At 40.0% G+C, this 20,553-nt stretch overlaps 1 protein-coding gene across 4 annotated transcripts in view; it reads left to right on the top strand.

Annotated features, from left to right (window-relative positions):
* The window catches only part of Unc80 (unc-80 homolog, NALCN channel complex subunit), a 171,891-nt gene that overhangs the window by 89,071 nt on the left and 62,267 nt on the right, over window positions 1–20,553 (top strand). For 3 of the 4 annotated variants that reach the window (XM_048344837.1, XM_048344835.1, XM_048344836.1), the window contains 8 exons: window positions 1,700–1,800; window positions 3,876–4,076; window positions 6,826–6,933; window positions 8,723–8,861; window positions 12,821–13,002; window positions 15,306–15,437; window positions 17,388–17,574; window positions 18,233–18,364. In XM_048344837.1, coding sequence (XP_048200794.1) covers window positions 1,700–1,800; window positions 3,876–4,076; window positions 6,826–6,933; window positions 8,723–8,861; window positions 12,821–13,002; window positions 15,306–15,437; window positions 17,388–17,574; window positions 18,233–18,364 — 1,182 coding nt within the window. The remainder of the gene's footprint in view (window positions 1–1,699; window positions 1,801–3,875; window positions 4,077–6,825; window positions 6,934–8,722; window positions 8,862–12,820; window positions 13,003–15,305; window positions 15,438–17,387; window positions 17,575–18,232; window positions 18,365–20,553) is intronic. The other variant, XM_048344834.1, reaches the window with a different exon arrangement.

Here is a 20,553-nt window from a genome sequence, read left to right as displayed (position 1 = left end):
AATAGATGGAGAGCAGAGTCATAGGTTAGACAGTTCTAGCCCACCAACAGACTCACTCCCCTGTCAAGCAGGTACCCGGAAGTCCTGTTAAATTCTGACTCAGTGGGTCAGGGTGAGAACATGAGAATCCACACTTTTAGCAAAACTTTCCAGTGAGACAGATGCTGCTCCGAGCAGTGGGGCTAGAATCTAAGGTAGGGAAAGAAAACATCTGAATGAGCAGGATCGCTTTAGAAATCCAGATGTTTGTTTTCCTATGCTTCTGATTAAGACTTTCAAGTCAAGTAGAAAAATTCCCATTGGGCAGCTATTTAAAAGCCTTTGGGACTTTCTGGTGTCCTTGTGACAGTCAGAACAAGTAAAATAACAGAGAGATAACATTTCAGACCTGACAGGTAGAGATCTTCAACAAGTTACCTCTCAGTGATGTGCTCTCTCCAGTCATCCAATGCAAAAAATTCTACTTTACTTCTAGCTTACCTCAGCAGAAATGCTCTAAAAATAAATTAAGGATGGTTGTAAAATGTGTTAAACACATGAGAATAAGCTCTATATACAACCAAAGTACTAGAAGTGTGCATTGTCTCTATAGGATCTAAAGAGATTTCAAGTCTAAAGAGACTAAAACATGTTCGTACAAAGTATGAGCCCAATTCCCATCTTACTAGACAGAAAGAAGACCAAGCAGGCTTGCAGACAGATCTTTCCAGTTTTCTAGATGGAGCTATTCAGTAAAAGTTGAAGCTTGTTCTCTTTAACATACAGTTTCTAGTTTCAAGAAGTGTGGATAAATAATCCATAGGGTTGACTGAAATAGAAGCCGAGTAGATCTAATTGTAGAAAGTTTAAAATAGGAAATATTTCTACCTCCGCCCACTCTTGCTTTTGAAAATAGCTCATTTATGCATTAGTTAAGATTCAGCTTATGTTTGAAGGAGACAATAGGATTTTAAAAGCGTGACTTCTGTTGTTGCAGGGCTGAGACTAAAACATCATCCATTAGTTCGGGGGAAAAACTGTTACAATTGATGGTTTGATTTGATCAATTTATCCTGAGCAGTGGGACCAAGTAGCCAGGCTAAAGCCATTGCTTTGTTATTTAAAAGATCCATAAAGCTTTGCTATTTTCAGGTAAAGCTTTGTGTAACACACTAAGTGGTCAATTCTTGAGACATCTCTACTTGCCCATAGAGAGAACACAAGGGTCTACTACAGCTAAACATTATGATTCTCAAGTTCCCTTAGTTTTTCCAAGGCACCCTCCCATCTTTGGGAAGCTGCCCTACCAAAGCCTGGTGTTTACAGCCCAGTGGAGGCAGCAGCACACTGTGTGGCCTATTTGTGTTCCCCAAAAATAACACCTGTAACGTCTGGGCCATTTGAAATGGATTTCAGTACACCCATCCTTTAAATGGCTCATCTAAGCAATTCAAGAACTTGACTCTGTTTTTTTCTCCTCTGCTCCCATCTCTCAGAATGGAAGCCACCATAACAGAGATCATCAATGTCTTTGAATCTGCCAACTAAGCTGGCAGTGAAAGGAACAGCTTCTATTAATATTCCTCTAATAAAGTGCTATGCCCTATAAATAATGGGCCAGGTAGTCTGCCCTAGGATTCAAAAGCATGGACAACACAGTACCAACATGCTTTCTTGGGAGACTGAACATCGAAACCTTTCTTGGTATTTTCTTTTGAAGAAGGGAGTCCTTGGAGTGCAAGCGAGCCCAGCATTGAGCCAGAGGGAATGAGTAATGCCGGCACAGAGGAGAATTACCACCGGAATATGTCCTGGCTTCATGTAAGTAGGAATCACAGAGAGAGCCCTAGCATCAATTTCTCTTGGCGTTGGGGAAGACTTATGGACGGTGGACTAAGACCATCAAGTCAAGAGAAAGTCTCAGATTAATATTCGCTGGAATGCATTTTATACATTCAAAACCATATATCCAAATATATGCAAATTTATGTGTGTACATGTATTTGTATAGGATTTTTTGTATTTTCTTGGTTTTTCTGATTACTCAACAGTAGCTATAAGCTGCTTCGTCATGGTTGTGAGAGAAGCTTCTTTACTTTCTATTGCCATATAGAAAATTACCACAAATAGTTGCTGAACACAACCTACATTTATTATCTTAGAGTTCCTGTGGATCAGGAGTCCTAGCACCACTTAGTGGGTCCTCTGCTTCACGAAGCTACAATGATAGTAGAGTCTGGGATTGGAGTGTTATATAAAGTCCTGACTAGGAAAAGATTCATTTCCAGAGCCATACTCTTGTTGGCAAAGTTTCAGTTCTTCAAGATCTTTTGGGTTGAAGATTTTAATCCTGGATGACTATTGGTCAGTTACCACATGGCCCCTGCAACATGATAACTTGCTTTCACAAAGAGAGCAAGAGGTTTGCTAGCAAGAGTAGTCCAAGTCTTCTGTAATCCAGTCAGAAGGGCCAGCCATCACTTTTGCCACATTCTGTTGATTAGAAGCAATACAATAGCCAACTCATGGTGAGAAGACTTCATAAAGGCCCAATGCCAGAAGATGTGGATTACTGAGGATCTTAGAAATTTACTGATTGAAGAGATATCAAGCGGTCAACTTGGAAAATTACAGAAATTTTGTAGGGTACTTCAACCCAGAACTACTGAATCAGAATTTCCTGAGACAAATCTAGTAATATATTCACATATATACTTGTTTTGTTTGCTTTTGATAAGCTTCCATGGTATTTCACACTGCCAGATTTGAGAATAATGGGGAACCCTATATGCTTATGTGTACCCACCTTCATGGCAGGATAGAGGAGAATATAAGGGGATATTCAGTGAATGCGGCAAGAGCTGGTTATTCTGCTAAAGCAACAGGTACATTTGTTAAAGACTATGTAGGGCACAGAATACTGTTAGTGGAGATTGACAGGATACAGCATTGCTTGCTCTGCCTGGTTCAATTTGCCCTTGGTCACTTGCTTTGTGTTCTCCAACAAATATGACTCATAGTCCCTCGCAGGTTAGCTGTCAATGAAGGCGTGAGTTTCATGAAGAACAAAGCATCAAGAAGGTCATTCGGTGAATATTTAACAAATGGTGACTCTAAATATGCTATTGCCATTTCAAGAGACTAAAGGTTACAAAGTTGGGTCTAGAAGCAGATTCATGCTTTGCATGTGAACTGACATAGGTTTAATCTGCAGAATTTAAAAAATGTAACAAAAGTGAAGGTCTTTCATTTCCTATCTTAAAACAATCTTATGCTTCAAATCGAATGAATGGGGAAATCTAGAAGACGTAAGTATTTGAGCTGGGTAAAACTATGAGACACAAGTTAAAAGAGTCTAAAAACCAGAGGGAAAAAATATCAGATGACAAGGAGAATGCATGAAACTACAGTGGGGTTCAAGTTCCAGGTTATTCCTGAGCGTGGAAGTTGCAGACATATTTAAGTTCCACATAGGGTATGTTAGAGCTCTAGGCCTCCTGCAACTGTTAAAGGTCAGCCAGATCCTCTGAGCTCAAACGTCTCATCAGTCTAGCCTCTTCTATCTGACTCCCATTACCACAGAAGAGCTGAGCATCAGGCAAGGTGGTAGTTTGGATTCTCCATTTGAAAGCACTTAGAAACTGTGAACTCCAAAATAATTATTTTGAGTGTCAGAAGATCTCTTAACCTTTCATTATCAAGTATTATGAAGGGAAAACAAAGGTCAAGGGGATAGACTGGTAGCTCTGTTCTTTTGTGGGTTGTTGCCTCATGGAGGTTTCCAGAATCCACCGGAGAAGCTGACATGCTAATGTTCCATCTTCTATACCACATAGATGTTCAGTTCGCCTATATACTTGGTGCCTGGTTACATCTCACACGTGTTTGTATTCTAGGTGATGATCTTGCTATGCAATCAACAAAGTTTCATCTGCACACATGTGGACTACTGCCATCCACACTGCTACCTGCACCACAGCCGCTCTTGTGCCCGTCTGGTCAGGGCCATTAAACTACTCTATGGAGACAGTGTGGACTCCCTGCGGGAAAGCAATAATGTCAGTAATACGGCTTTGAGGGGCAAGAAACAGAAAGAGGTGAGTGAGTGACTATTATTCCTGTGATAAGAAGCATGAGATCTCAACCGCCTTCTCTATGAACAAAAAGTTTTCTGTGCCCACAATCATGTAAACCAGACTGTAAGTTTCACTTCTGAGCAAAGACAGAAATGAAAAACAGCATGTCCATGTTCATGTTCATGAGTAAACATAATTTCTTCCTAGATTGTCACAGACAAAATAGGAAGACAAACAGGTAGTGGTGTAAAGTAAGTTATTATGGTAGGCAGAATTGCTTCCTTGGCACCTGGGAATGTGTTCATTCCCATGACAAAGGAGACTTTGTTAGTGTGATTAGGGATTTTTAAAATTATCTTCATGGGTTCAATGTAAATTGACAGAAATGAGATAGATGATCACAGTGGGAGAGGAGAGATTACCATAGAGGTCAGAATGTGCAGGACCACAAGCCTCTAGATGCTGGAAAAGAGCACGCAGAGTAGCCATTGAGCCTGCAGAAGGAAGCCAGCTAGTTAATCCCTGCTAGACTTCTGACCTCCAGAACTGGAAACAAATCAACCTGAAGTTTGTGATAATTTGTTACAAAAAGCTAGTTCAGTTTTATATTATGAAACAAATAGTAAAAGGTCTTACATAGGCAAATATGGTCTTACATAGACAAATTTGTCTTACATAGACAAATAAGACTAATCTAGGTCCATTCAGATGAAGAGAAATTCCTTCAAGAAACTGGCGCTTTCCATGCGTTCAGTTTCCCTTTCTCAACAACTACCCTGAGCAGCTAAACTGGCAGAACAGGAAGACAGTAACGAGGGCACCTGCATTCCTGCTAGGAAAGCCCTGAGTTACCCACCTGCTTCTGAGCAGGCATTAGCCAAGATGCTTGGCTCAATGCCATGGGCTGCTTCTGCAGCTGCTTTCTCAAATGGTTTTGCAAAGAGATTTTTTACCTGCCATCTATTCATTTCAGCCATCATTGGTTATACGCCTGCTGTTGGCACAGTACTAAGCCAGTTATTCTCCAAAAAGGAAATTGAAAGTAGAAGCACAGTATCTTTCTACTAAGTGTTTGTATGCCAGATTTGGGCTAAGTGAACAATAACATACACCCTGAAGAGTTTCAGAATAGGAGCCAGCTGGGGAAGGAAAGGCCATGAGACTCTTATCTCCAATGAACCATTAGAAAACTGGAAGTGGCACTGTGGCTCAAGTGGTGGTATGCTAGCCTTCAGCTGAAGAGGTCAGGAACAGCCCCAGGCCCAGAGTTCAAGTCCCATGATGGACTAAAAAAAAATCACAATGAAATAAATTGTTTAAATTTTCAAAAATAGTGTGAGTCATATACAGACCATTACCACACTTTCACTAAGCCACATAGAGGAGAAAAATAAATTAAAGTAGAAAGAATAAGAACATATATACAAATTTTTAAATATATTAGCTCTTTCTAAAGAACTACACCCTACATTATATGGCAAATGTGCTGCATATAATTTTGAGTCATTTAAAATTATATGAAATGGGTATGCTATTTATGCTGTACATTGCTTTTGTGTTTACTAAAAAGAAAAAGGAAATAAAAACAATACAGTATTTTTCTCTTCAAATGCTATATACTTCCAAGTATGTACTTCTATGTTATTCTTTTACTTTAGAGAGCACAGTGAGTTGTCTAATTTCCTTGTTTCCAAGTAGGTTCATTTAAAAAGTTAGCTCCAACAATTTGTCATTGCCAAAATATGGAATCAATCCAGATGCCCCTCAGTAGAGGAATGGATCAGGAAAATGTGGTACATATACACAATGGAATTTTATTCCTCTATCAGAAAGAATGGCATTGCCCCATTTGTAAGTAAATGGAAAACCTTGGAAAAACTTATACTAAGTGAAGTGAGCCAGACCCAAAGAAACATGGACTCTATGGTTTCCCTCATAGGGAATAATTAGTTCATTTCACTTAGCATCATCTTATGTGTTCATAAGGGCATAGCTATTAGGCTCTTGTGATCCTCTGCTGTGACTAGCCTAAACCTGTGCTAATTATTCCCTATGAGGAAAACCAGAGAGTCCATGTTTCTTTGGGTCTGGCTCACTTCACTTAGTATAATATATATATATGAAGGAACAACCTAAAAGAGGAAAGATGTGTTTAGGCTCATGGATTCAGAACATTCAGCCACAGGTTGCTTGGCCTGTGTGTATGTTGACAGACCATCATGGGAGTGGAAGCCTGTGAAGGAGGAGCTTTCACAGGAGCTGTTCACCTTATGTGGGAAAGGAAGTAGAGAGAGTGAGGCAGGGGCAAGACACCAATCACCTATTTCCTCCAATTAGGTACCACCTCCTAAAGTTTTCAGAAGCTCCCCAAATAGTGCCACAAGCTTGAGGCCAAGTATTCAACACATTAGACATAAGGGACACTCTCTGCTCAAAGTGCAACAGTTAACATTTTAATACACTTGTATTTCTCACCATCTGTAATAAAATTATCCCTGAAATGGAAATTAGGAGATGTTTGCTTTTTCCTTCTTCTGCTAATAAGTCACAGGTACTGCGCATCTCTGGATCTCTATTTCTGCAAATGTAAAAGACATGTTTGTTACTAATTTTTTTCTAAGCACCCTTTACATTTCAAAATTCACTACCTTTTTCACATTTTAAAAAGTGTGGATCCACAATATTGCTTTAAATTATTCCTGCTGTGTGAGGTTTGTTTTGTTTTTGAGAAGATACCACATCTTTACGACATAGCTCATCCTCTTTGCAGTGCTCAGATAAGTCATGCCTCAGGACACCTTCACTGAAGAAGAGAGTATCCGATGCCAACCTGGAAGGGAAAAAGGACTCTGGAATGTTGAAGTATATCAGGCTTCAGGTATGGTGCCTGGATCAGAAACCTTCCTAGAGCATTAACAGAGAAGAGGCTATAGACAGCCTGTCTCTAATGTTTGATACGCATCTTACGAATGGGTAGTGTTGCCAAAAGACCTTGTTGATTGGCTAGCTAGAGTGATAGCCTTGTTGGGCAGACGGCTGCTGCAAACAAGGCCTGGGGATATATGATATAGTCACACCTGTCCCTGTAGTCACCCCTACTCTTGTGAAGCTAATTTTTCCAGACGATGATAATATTCATAGATCTTGGGATGAGACAGTCTGGATTTTAATCCCAAATCTGCTGCTCTGGGACATGAGCAAGTTATTTAATTTCTCTTAATTTTAGTATCCTAATCACTAAAATTGGATATTTTATAATACAGCCTTGTCTCAGTGGATTATTGCATGAATTAAATAAAAAAGCACATTTACCTACTTATCAAGTGCATAACACATCATATTGTTGCTATAGTGTAAGCTCTGAATCACGGTACCTTCACCCAAGAAAAGGAAAAATTCATGTTTTTCTGGAATGTATTTTAAATGACAATTCACCTGGTGGTGTGTGTGCGTGTGTGTGTGTGTGTGTGTGTGTGTTTGTGTGCTGGTACTGGTGCTTAAACTTAGTGCCAAGGCACTCTTCCTGAGCTTTTTTTTCTTGTCAGTTATGGGGCTTGAACTCATGGCCTGGGCACTTTCCCTGAGCTCTTTCTTTCTGTGTTTTACCACTCTGAGCCACAGTGTCACCTCCAGGTTTTCTGGTGATTAATTGGATTTAAGAATCTCACAGACTTTCCTGCCCCAGCTGGTAGTGAACCTCAACCCTCAGATCTCAGCCTCCTCATTAGCTGGGATTACAGGCATGAGCTTCCAGCTTTCCTGAGAGGTTTTTTGCTCAGTTTTGGTTTTTGGCGGATAATTGGAAATAAGTGTCTTATGGACTTTATTGCCTGGGCTGACTTTGAATCATGGTCCTCTGATCTCAGCCTCCAAAGTAGCTAGGATTACAGGCATGAACCACTGGTGCCCACCAATGACTTATCTTGAATTTGCATTTATCACCTTAATTGTCTGCAGAAATGAACTGAAAAGGATTTTGTAGGTGGATCTAGAATCATAACCAGCATATATAATGGTGTTTCAAAGAGAAATGCCATCTAGCCTCTCAGTGACTTTCTAGATGGTTTCCTTTGAAAGTTAGAGATCATTTATAGTTTTCGGTGGAAATGTTCCAATAGATAGGAAAAATAAGTCTTTAAAAAAATCAACCAGATTCCAATGAAAATACATGTTTCCTGACATCTTTCTTTCCTTATAAAGTAGTACTTATTCTAGTTTATCCCTTTAGTAGTTTTGTTCTGTTGTGTGTTTGTTTGTTTGCAGCTTGAACTCCTAGCCTTACGCTCTCTCCCTTGGCTTTCTTGTTTACAATTCATGCTCTACCACTTGAGCAACACCTCTACCTTTGGCTCTTTGATATATCTAATTGGTGATAGGAGTTTGTAGGATTTGTCTGCTAGGCATGGCTTGTAACCATGATCCTTAGACCTCAGCCTCCTGAGTAGCTAGAATTACAGCTTGTTTCTGTGGTTGAAAACATGATGAGATTAATCCTTTCATTTTCTAATGTGTTTCAACTAAGGACACACAAAGTTTATATTTGTGTCAACTAAATATACTGCCATTTTAGGAGGTTTAGGCCATTAAAGAAAGTAGAGAGGGGAGACTCCACGAAGTAATCAGTATCTTAAAGATTTGAAAACATGATTGTTTTTATCTTTCCCCAGGTGATGAGCTTGTCACCGGCTCCCTTGTCTCTGCTAATCAAGGCAGCACCGATTCTGACAGAGGAGATGTATGGAGACATCCAACCAGCTGCCTGGGAGCTCCTTCTCAGCATGGATGAGCACATGGCTGGAGCAGCAGGTGAGAAAGACCATCTGGTTCCAGCTCTCTGACACTGCTATCACTGACCCCACTACTGAAATAAGAGAGAGGTGCATTTGTTGTTATCTATGTTCCTAGATCAAGTTGACAGCCATTGCTAGAACTCTACACAGAGATATGTACTCTAGGAAAGCAGACCAGGTTTTGAGTGATTACCTCCCATTTTAGTATGTGTTTTCACAGAGCAGTTGATCTTAGTGTGTGAGTCCGTCAGCTTCTCCCCACTATAACAAAAACTGGAGGTATCAGCCTATAAAGAGTGAAGATATACTTTGCCTCATAGTTTTTGGAGATTCTACTGTATTATCGAGAAGACCCAGACTTTAGGCTTCTTTTGGGAATAGCAGATAGCTATAAAACAAATTTATTAAAATGTAAGTGATTTTTAAGAAACATAGCTGGAGAGTGATAGATGTAAACTGTGAGATCTTTAGTTTGGGCTCTTTTTGTATAGATTACTTGGCTTTTCTGTGGTTATTTGAACACATGTGACAAAAAAAATCAAATAGTACAAGAATATATCAAGTTAAAAATTTCACCTGGTATCCTCGTACTGCCCATTCCTTTCCTTAGAGGCACAAGTTTTAAGTTTCTCAGAAATCCTTTGGGAGTGCACTATGACTTAATATAGTCATGTAAGTACACATTAAAATTTTCATTGTTGCACAAATGGACATATTATAAAAAATCTTTGTACTTCACTGATATGTAAGTGCCATGATTACATCAGCTTATAATTTCTTCTAACTCTTCTTAATGGCTACAAAAGATGCCATTGAATGGATGAATATAACATACTTTTCTTTATCAGGGTGTTTAACTGCAAATTTAGGTTGATTTCAGCCTTTTATTCTTTTATTGCCGTAGTGCAGTAAATACCTTTGTAATGTATCTTTGTTTTTATTAAAGACCACATTTTTCTTTTTCTATGCTTCTCAGAGAAAACTGCAGTCAGGAAGACTTCCATTTTAAAAAAATGTAATAAATAGGTTGGTGGAGAACAAGCAGAGGTCCACCTAACAGGAAAAAGAGTGTGGGAAAACACATGTGGGTGTAGAAATGTTCAGGGCTTGTTTGAAAGGCTTGAGAACACTGACTTGCCAACTCGGGTCATTTTGGAGAGGAACCACCTGTCTTTCACATTAGTACACAACCAGAGTAGCAGGCTTCAGGGTGTGGACTGTCTACAATTACTGTGGAGAATTCGTCCTAGGCGCCAAGCTGAGGAGTGATGTTGAAAACATTGTGTAAATTATTGTCACATTTACCAGAGCAGCAATAAATGGAAGAGTTTGGGTTTTTGAAAATAGTGATTTTTATGGTGACAAAGACCTGTAGTCCCAACACTTAGGAAGAAGAGGCAGAAGTATCTCAAGTTTGGGGCAAGTATCTCAACTTGGGCTACATAATGAGTTCACAGCCAGTTTGAGATACCTAGTGACACCATGTTTCAAAAAATCTAAGCTCTCAGGATGTAGTTTGAGCTCACATGGTATTGACTAGCATCAATACCCAGAACCCTAACACCTCAAAATAAAAAAGGTAGTTTTATTATTTTAGGTGAGTAATAGTTGGTGGCATATAATTTTGATATAACACCAGCACTAAAGAAAAAGGCCAAAGCCAGAGGTTAGCTTCAAAAATGTGTTGATATGACAGCTAAAATAATTGGATGTATGCTATCTGGAGGAGAACTAGCAGGAAGAAAGAAAAGTTAATTACTAAACCATTGATCTCCACTTAAAAAGCTGGAAAAGGTAACTGTTGTGCCAAGTCGCGAGACGACCACCAAGAAGGCCACCGAGACTCAGACATTCTGAAATGCAAAAAGCAAAGCAAGGCTTTATTCAAGCGAGCTGCCACTCGGGCCTCGTCCTACCCACCGACACAGCGGAGGTTAGGAGGAAGCCTCGAGCTGCGATTACACAGGGCTTATAAAGGCAAAAAACAAAGTTACAACAATCAGGGGTTCAAGCAAGCAAGATTAGGACACAGGTACAAGTCTGATTGGCTCAGGGCTTGAGGCATTCTGGGGGCAGTCAGAGTTAAGCATTCCCAGCGGTTAGAGTTCTTGACCAGCTGGGCCCTAATAAGCTTGTCCTGGGTTTGCTCACAGGGCCTGCTTATCTCAGGTTCACGTGGTAAAGTGGGGTTCGCGTGGTAAAGTGGGGCCTGACTTCAAAGTCTGGCACTTCAGTAACCAGCCAAGGAAAGGCTCCCCCCAAAGTGATTCAAAATGTGGAAATTTTTATCATCACTAGCCATGAGAATCAAGGGGAGTAAGTCTTCAAAAATATTTTTATGGAAAGTTCAAAGAAGTAGTGTAAAAATGCCATTGTGTCTGCTGATTAGTGAGTATTCCAAGGGTGCCCATCAAGAGATTGGTTTGGAGGGCTGGGGATATGGCCTAGTGGCAAGAGTACTTCCTCATATATATGAGGCCCTGGGTTCAATTCCCCAGCACCACATATATAGAAAATGGCCAGAAGTGGCGCTATGGCTCAAGTGGTAGAGTGCTAGCCTTGAGCAAAAAGAAGCCAGAGACAGTGCTCAGGCCCTGAGTCCAAGCCCCAGGACTGGCCAAAAAAGAGAGAGAGAGATTAGTTTGGAGTTCTGCTTTAAAAAGCATGTATTGCATTGAAATGGATAAAAGGGGAAAAAAGGAGAAAGTGGAGATTTAAATGGCCAGTAGAGTAAAGGAAAGGGTTTTCAAAAGCTAATGATCAGAATAACTAATATTTATTGTGAACAGTATCACTTACTATTTCATTAATAAACTCTCTTATAGATGAGCAAACTTCAGTCTGATGAAGGAACTTATCAAAATTTATTCAGCTTAGACTAGAGAGCCAGAAAAATCAGACTCAGATCTTTTTCTCCTCCTCCCCCCTCCCCCATCCCCTCCAGTCCTCCTCCTTCTCCTCCTTCTGGCATCCAGCCTCTGGCTGCACATTATAAATAGCCCTTCCACTACATGACATTGCCTCTTAGAAAGTAAAATGAACTTCACGAAGTATCATCCCATACAGTATTTTATTTATTCTAACCAATTTGGAGTCAAGTATCATCATCATCATCATCATCATCATCATCATCATCATCATCCTTGTCCTCATTAGCAGCAGCAGCAGCAGCAGCATTTCACTAATAGGGAATGAAAGCCAATAGGAGTTAAGAGGCGTGTCCAAGAGCTCAGATCAGAGAAGTGAGTTAGGAGGACTCAACCCATCATTCTTCTAGGACAATGTTCTGTGTCATCGCTGGAGAAGAGAACAAGAGAGACGATGGATTATATTTTTAACAATGCTACTCATCTTTCCTTGGTGTATAGTCTCATTATTCAGTGGCTTTGTAATTGATAGCACCCGACGTTTCTCTTATTAATGGCTTTGTTTTTCCAAAAACTAAAAAGTTAGTATCATGATCTACTAAATCTCTCTTGGCTTCTCAATATCTTCTATTTCTGGAAGGGTAGAAGTTTCTAAATAGAATCTGTAACATGGATTTTGGTTTTACCATAGCTAATATAAAGAACAGGTTTATTTACCACCTTTGGGTCACTCGAGGAATTCCGTCTAGCCCTTCTCTAAAAAAAAAAAAGATTTCACAATGTGATTATTTTTTTCTTATTTGTTTGCAAAACTGGCATTTTCTTTTCACAGTGAGCCAAAGAAGGCTTTGATTAGAGCATAACTACTGAATTGTTAGGTTATTGCTTCTTTTGTACCAGCTTGTAGATGACTCTGGATAGAATGGTGATGCTAGATTTCTGGTGGCTAACATAAGGTTGGCTTTGGTCAGTGTGAGGAGCCTAGCTAATAGGAACTAATATTCAAAAGTCATTTTTAAGAAGTAGAAAAAAATTCCCACTTCCCTCAACCCCAGAAATCAATCAAAACCATGACATGTGTAGCTGCTGAGTTCCTGTCTGTCTGTAGCCGCCATGTTCCTGCTGTGTGCTGTGAAGGTCCCTGAGGCTGTGTCTGACATGCTGATGTCTGAGTTCCATCACCCAGAGACTGTGCAGAGGCTGAATGCGGTCCTCAAGTTCCACACACTCTGGAGATTCCGTTACCAGGTCTGGCCCCGCATGGAAGAAGGAGCGCAGCAGATTTTTAAGGTGAGAGATGCTTCATACATGGGAAGTTAATTAAAAACCCGACTTTTAGTTAGACTAGAAATGAACCCTAGGCTTGTTGAAATCCACAAACTTCAGAGCCACTGGGTATAGCCAAAGAAATGTTTCTTTTTTTCTCTCTAATCACACAGGGAAATGTAATATATGTGAATGAATTCTCATTAACAACAACAACAAAAAAAATCAGACACCAGTGACCTATGCTTATAATCCTAGCAACTCATGTGGTTGAGATTTCAGGATCACATTTCAAAGCCAGCTCAAGCAGAAAACACTATGAGTTGCTTTATCTCTGATTAACTAGCAAAAAGCTGGAATTGGTATGGTTTAAGTGGTAGAGTGCCAGCCTTGAATGGAAGAAGCCAAGGGAGAACCACAAGCCCTGAGTTAAGCCCCATACTGCCACGAGAGAGAGAGAGAGAGAGAGAGAGAGAGAGAGAGAGAGAGAGAGAGAGAGATTGCAGAATATAGACTAAGTCATCTTGGTACTCCTTAAAAATCTTTCCATTTCCTTATGACTGGAGCAATGTCATTCTTTCCTATAGAAGCATAGAATTGCACTGTGTATACATATCACCTTTTCTTGACCCATTCATCTACAGAGGGGCATCTGGGTTGGTTTCCTATTTTAGCTATGGTAAATAATGTTGCAATGAACTGGTTGTCCTGATAGCTTTAGTATGGCCTTGTTTGTGATCCTTTGGGTAAATGCCCAGAAGTGGGGTTCTTGGGTCATAGAGAAGCCCTATGTGTAGCCTTTTGAGGAACTTCCATACTGCTTTCCAGAGTGGTTGAACAAGGTTAAATTCCCACCAATAATGTAATAGGGTTCCCTTTTGGCCACATCCCCACCAGCATCTGCTGTTATTAGTTTTCTTAATTATGGCCATTCTTAGTGGGGTGTGGTGGAATTTCAATGTCATTTTGATTTGCATTTCTTTTACAGCCAGAGATGTTGAGCACTTTTTCATGTGTCTGTTGGCCATTCTCATATTCTCTTTAGAGAAGTCTCTCTTTAAGTATTTAGCCCATTTATTGGGATAATTGGAAAAACTTGGAAAAAATCATGCTAAGTGAAGTGAGAAAGACCCAAAGAAACATAAATTCTATGTTTTCCCTCATTGGTAATAATTAGTATGTATGTAGGATAGTCCTAGCAGAGGATCACAATAGCTCAATGACTATGTACATATGATTGTATAAGATGATACTAAAAGTGAAATGAACTACAGATATGGAAACTAATGGTTTTTCATTGTTGTTGTCACTTTTAATATACTATGTGAAATTTCTTTTTTCTTGCTTTTTTCCTTCCCTATGGCTTAGCCCCTGTTGTCACTGTATTTGATTTTGGTACCCTGGGTATTGTATATAAATTTATCTGAATTAGAGAAGGGAAGGGTAACATCAAAATGGTGAAACAAAAGACAAAGGTCGAGCCAATGCAACAGAGATACTTAGAAGACAATATGTTGTAAACTGCACAACTTAGCGGGGGGGGGGACTGAGGAGGAGGGAAGGTGGGAGGAAAATGAGAGAGGAGGTAGTAAGTTTGACAAGAAATGTACTCACTGTCTTATGTATATAACTGTAACCCCTCTCTACATCACTTTAACAATAAAATTTAAACAAAACTTATTGTACAATTAATATAGAAAATATTTTTAAATTTAGAGTAATAATTAAAGTTTGATAATGTATAAGAAAAAAATTCTTATTACCATCCCCAGAGGTAAAGAGCATGTAAGTTTTGTTTATAAGCCTTTATACATATCTGTGTGTAGACACATACATATGTGTTGTGGAAGATTGAGTGATTAACACAACTGAAATCATTTGGTTGAAACCCTCCATTTTCCCAAAAGTTAAAAATTGACAGGGATGGGAATATGGCTTAGTGGTATAGTGTTTGTCTTGCTTGCATGAAACCCTGGTTTTGATTCCTCAGCACCACATATATAGAAAAGGCCAGAAGTGGTACTGGGGCTCAAGTGGTAGAGTGCTAGGCTTGAGCAAGAAGAAGCCAGCGACAGTGCTCAGGCCCTGAGTTCAAGCCCCAGGACTGGAAAAACAAAACAAAACAAACAAACAAAAAAATGAGGCCCAGAGAGGCTCACCCTGTGCACTATGACACAAAATCTTGGGAAACTGCTCTTTCCTTTGGTGCTTGCTTAGTCAGTGAGGAGGCATTTCCTTAATACTGACAGATTGTGTCACAAGTATACCACAGATTCATCCTTGGTCATATCCCATGGTTCTCACATCATTCTGCTATCAACTCACAGATCCCGCCTCCCAGTATCAACTTCACGCTGCCCTCTCCAGTGCTTGGAATGCCATCTGTCCCCATGTTTGACCCTCCGTGGGTCCCACAGTGTAGCGGAAGTGTCCAGGACCCCATTAATGAAGACCAGTCCGTGAGTAGCAGGCACTTTCTCTCCTGTTTCCAGGCTGCATGGAGACGATGGAAAAGAAAAGAACAGCACACGTGTGAGACAGTTTGTTCACTCTTGCCATGGGTGTGTCATCACAACCATCGCAAACCAGCCTCAGAGGTCTATATTCTTATGAATGGAAAGAACATCTCAGATTAAACATATATACATTCCTCCAAGACAGTTGTTTTTGTTTTATAATCAGAGCCACAGCCACCTCGTAGAGCTGTTAAAATCATTAGGCATTGATTTCTTAGCCAAAGAGAGTACTTTTGCTGTTACTTATTATACAACAAACATGTTCACTTAAATTATAGTATGTAAATCAGGTACCAGTGGCTCGTGCCTGTAATCCCAGCTACTCAGGAGGCTGAGATCTGATTGTGGTGTGAAGCCAATTCAGGCAGGAAAGTCCGTAAGACTCTTGTCTCCAATTAAACACACACACACACACACACACACACACACACACACAAAAGCTTGTAGTGGAGCTGTGGCTCAAGTAGTGGAGCTCTAGCCTTGAGAAAAAGAAGCCCAAGGCCACCACCCAAGCCCTGTATTCAGTGCCCCAAGTTGAGCATGTGCATGTGAACACACACACACACACACACACACACACACACACACGTATGTAAATAAACTACCTGCAGGTTACTGTCATTGGCCCTGCAAGAACAGGTGAAAGAAGAGAGTTAGCATCATTTTTGGTCCTTATTTTGTGGTCATCAGTGCCGTCACGACCAACATCATTCTAAGAACTCAGGTCTTCTGCTGCTCCTATATATGTGACATAAGCAACTAAGCTTAGAATATAGTTCCTTTGCAAAAAAGAAAAAAAGACCCAAGAATATGTGCCTTTGGAACTGGAGATCTGGCTCAACTGGCATAGCATCAGCCTTGACTGAAAATTTTAAAAATTTATGTGAAAGTGTGTGGTCCTGAATTTATACCCCCTACCAGCACAAAAGTAGGTCTTCATTGCCTATTGAATAGGTATATTTCAAATTAAGAATAAAATATTTTATTGCTATATTTATATTTTATTATTATAGAAATCTATTGTATAAATATTTATATTTTATTTATATAATATTGAGAAATAATCTGGGCAGGGTAGTTCATACCTGTAATCCTAGTTATTGGGAAAACAGACATTTGATTGTAGCTAAAGTCCAGCTTGGACAAAATGTTTGTAACTTATCATCTCAACAAATAAAAAGCCAGGCAGATACATGTCATCCAGCTACACAGGAAGTATAAATAGGAGGATTACAGTGAAGGGTGAGCCAGGGAAAACATGAAGCCATGCTAGAAAAAAATAATGAAAGCAAAAAGGAATGAGGGCATAGATCAAGTGGTTACAGTACCTGTGTAGCAAAGTTCAGGCCCTGAGACCAACCAAACCTCAGTACAGAAAAAAAATATATATATAAAAGAAAAATAACCTATCTCTTTGTATAAATTTGTAATTATTACCTCAAATAAATTTCCATTAAAATTTTTTTGAGCCAGACACCAGTGACTCATACCGGTAATCCTAACTACTCAGGAGGCTGGGATCTGAGGGTCTCAATTCAAACCAGCCCAGGTAGGAAACTCCATGAGACTCTTATCTCCAAGAAACTATTCAGAAGCCAGAAGTAGTGCAGGGTAATATACAAAGATCTAATTTTAGTTTTCTACTGGTATTTATCCAGGATTAAGTGTCCATACACCTGCAGGTTTGTTTCTGGGTCTTCAGTTCTATTCCATTGGTCCTCAGGCCTGTGCTTCGAATAATCGGTTGAGTCTAAGAAGTTGAATATTTTCACATATTCTTGGCATTTGTGGTTTTCATTGGATAACTGTGTGAACTCACTATCTGATGGGCTTTCTGCCTATGACCTTACATGAAGATTTACTACTGAAGAAATTGCCTTCATGTTCCCATAGAAATCCTTCTCAGCCCGAGCAGTATCCCGCTCCCATCAAAGGGCAGAACACATCTTAAAGAACCTGCAGCAGGAGGAGGAGAAGAAACGCCTTGGGCGAGAAGCCAGCCTCATCACTGCCATCCCCATCACCCAGGAGGCCTGCTATGAGCCCACCTGCACACCCAACTCAGAGCCGGAAGAAGAAGGTGCCTTCTGCCCAAGGGACTTCCTGGGGCTGGGAGGGACAGAGGCACAGGAAGTGGACTTGCTTTGCATACACAATGGTGATCTCATGTGACAAGAGGAGACATGCCCCCCCTCTGTCTCCCTCTTGCTCACATCTTGATGTTGTAGAAAGACCTAAGTTGTTGTTGCCTAAAGTTTAGAGTTAGCCTGTTTCCAGAGGAAAATGGTAGCCTCCTTGGACCTAGGTGATAGTGGATCCAAGCATTGACTGGAGTTCAGGAAACGTCAGGATCCAGAGTGTGTCTTAAAGAAGATGCCACCAATCTTCTATTGTTAAAAGTAAAGTTAGAGTTCACGAATTATTTTTAACTTTCACAAGTGAAAATAGTTCATGGGCTGGGACCAGAGAATGTTTGGGTGCCAATCTAAAGCTAGTGATTCTTTGCCCTGCTTTTGTGGGAATTTGGAGAGGAATTTTCTGTGACTGTAGATGAGTTTGGGGTTTTTCTTATGTGTGTGTGTGTGGGTGTGGGTGTGTGTTCAAGGTTCTTTGGGGGAGGGGTATTTTTTTCTTTCCTTTCCTAAGCCTTATGGTCTCAGCACTATGTACTTATGGTGCAATTACCGTGATGATGATACATTAAAACCAAAATTCACATTCCCCATTTTGTTTGCCAGTAGAAGAAGTCACGAATCTGGCCTCACGCCGGCTGTCTGTGAGTCCATCCTGCACCTCCAGCACTTCCCACCGGAATTACTCCTTCCGCCGAGGGTCAGTCTGGTCAGTGCGGTCAGCGGTCAGCGCAGAAGGTACCTCCTCTTGCAGATGTCTTCTCTCTTCTTATTCTTGTTGTTTTGAGATAGAATCTTGCTGTGTAGCTCAAACTGGTGTTGAACATTCAGTCTCCCTGACTGAATGTTCCGAGTGCTGGGATTACAGGTGTGTGCTACCGTGCCTCACACTGGCAGTGTTCTTTATTTGAGCCTTATATGTGTTCTGAAATAGTTTCTGGTGAATATCATTACCTCACTTCATTACACTGTCTTCATTAAGTTAGATGATTGGAAATTTTAAAACATAGAAAGTAGCAGAGTCCTTTAGAATAATGCATTTTTTATTTAACCCAGGAATTGTCTCATTTATATTGGTTTTATTTAATTACTACATCACTACATGTAATCATAGTGCTGAGACTTCAGATGATATTGTGATAGACAGTTAATCTTTTTTTTTCCTCCATGGCTACCCACAATTAAAAAAAAAGCAGGAAGCTTTTTAAAAAATAAAATAAAATAAAAGACAGCCCACCCCAAACCAAATTGGAATCTCTATGATGAGACCTATACATTAGTATTTTTTAAATCTCCTCTGATGATTCTAGGGGATGACCATAGGATAGAACTGTGGGAGAATTTAACAATCAACGAAAACTAATGTTCTAAAGTTCATGCTGAGCCAGGTGCTGGCGGCTCAAGCCTGTAATCCTAGCTACCCAAAAGTCTGAGAATCATGGTTTGAAGCCAGTCAAGGCAGACAAGTCTGTGAGACCCTTATCTCCATAGAAAAGCCAGTACTGGAAGTATGATTCAAGTGGTAGAGTGCCAGCCTTGAGCAAAAAAGCCAAGCATGAAGCCCTAAGTTCAGGCCTCTATAGTGACAAAAAAATTAACTACTTAATTAAAGCTTACGCTACCCCTGTAAGGAAGTCTGTTTCTTGAAATATGTTGGAGTAGGGGTGTGATGCAAACTATAGTATCTGTCCTTCAGTTCCAGGGAATTAAGTATACTTCTTTGCCAGTGAAAATCTGACTGGGGGACTGGAAATATGGCCTAGTGGTAGGGTGCTTGCCTTGTATACATAAAGCCCTGGGTTTGATTCCTCAGCACCACATATATAGAAAAAGCCAGAAGTGGTGCTGTGGCTCAAGTGGTAGAGTGCTAGCCTTGAGCAAAAAAAAGCCAGGGATGGGACTGGAAAAAACAACAACAACAAAAAAAAAAAAAAAACTGACTGGGCCACACCGCTTCATGAATTACAAGTTTCGTATGTGATTTACAAAGTCAACAAAAACACATACAGAAATGGAGCTAGTAGGCTAGTAGTTCTCACCCCTTCCCTGAAAACGGTGGAGAACTTGGCAAAATGACTGAAGCTGTGGAGATGAGCCCAAGGCACATTTATATTTTTATAAGAATTTATTGAGATATAATTCACATACTGTAATACTCCTCCCTTGAAGCAGGCAATGCAATCACTTTTGGCATACCCATAGAGTGTACGACATTCACCACTATAATCTTAAAATCTTTTCACCTTCCCCCCAAAAAACCTCATGTCTCTTAGTAGGTCCTTAGGCATCCAGCACTTTCCCTAGTCCCTGAAAAGAACCAATCTACTTTCTGTTCCTATGTATTTGGCTACTCATTTCCTAGAGATGGGATCATCAATATATGACCTTGTGACTGTCTCCTTTTCCTTAGTATATTTTCAAGGTTTATATGTGTTATGTGTTATAGCAATTATCTGTCTTTTGTTTGTCTTTATTTCCAGGTAATTTTCTGTTACATAGACATACTTTATTTTGTCAACTCCTCGGTTACTTGGCATATGAGTTGCTACTGCTTATGTCTTGGCTATTGTGAATTTTGCTGCTAGGAACATATGTAGTTTTCTTGTGAAGAAACTGCCAAATTGTTTTCTGTAGCCACTCTATCATTCTTCACTCTTGTTAAAAAATGTGATGATTCAAATTCTTGTGCATCATTGTTGGCACTTGCTATAACGTGCTTTTGCTTTTGCTTTAGCCATCCTATGAGGAGGAAATGGTGTCTCGTGTTGCTCATTTGCATTGATGATTTGTCAGATGACTTGAAGTATCTTTTCCTATGCTTATTGTCTATTTGCATATCATCTTTGAAAAATGCCCATAAATTCTTTGGCTTAATCTAGATGCAGTCGCTTACACCTGCAATCCTAGCTATTTGAGAGGCTGAAATT

Source organism: Perognathus longimembris, chromosome 4 (genome assembly GCF_023159225.1).
Source record: "Perognathus longimembris pacificus isolate PPM17 chromosome 4, ASM2315922v1, whole genome shotgun sequence".
Lineage (NCBI taxonomy): Eukaryota > Metazoa > Chordata > Mammalia > Rodentia > Heteromyidae > Perognathus > Perognathus longimembris.
The sequence above is the reverse complement of the archived record's forward strand: the minus strand, read 5'-3'. Positions and strand labels throughout refer to the sequence as shown.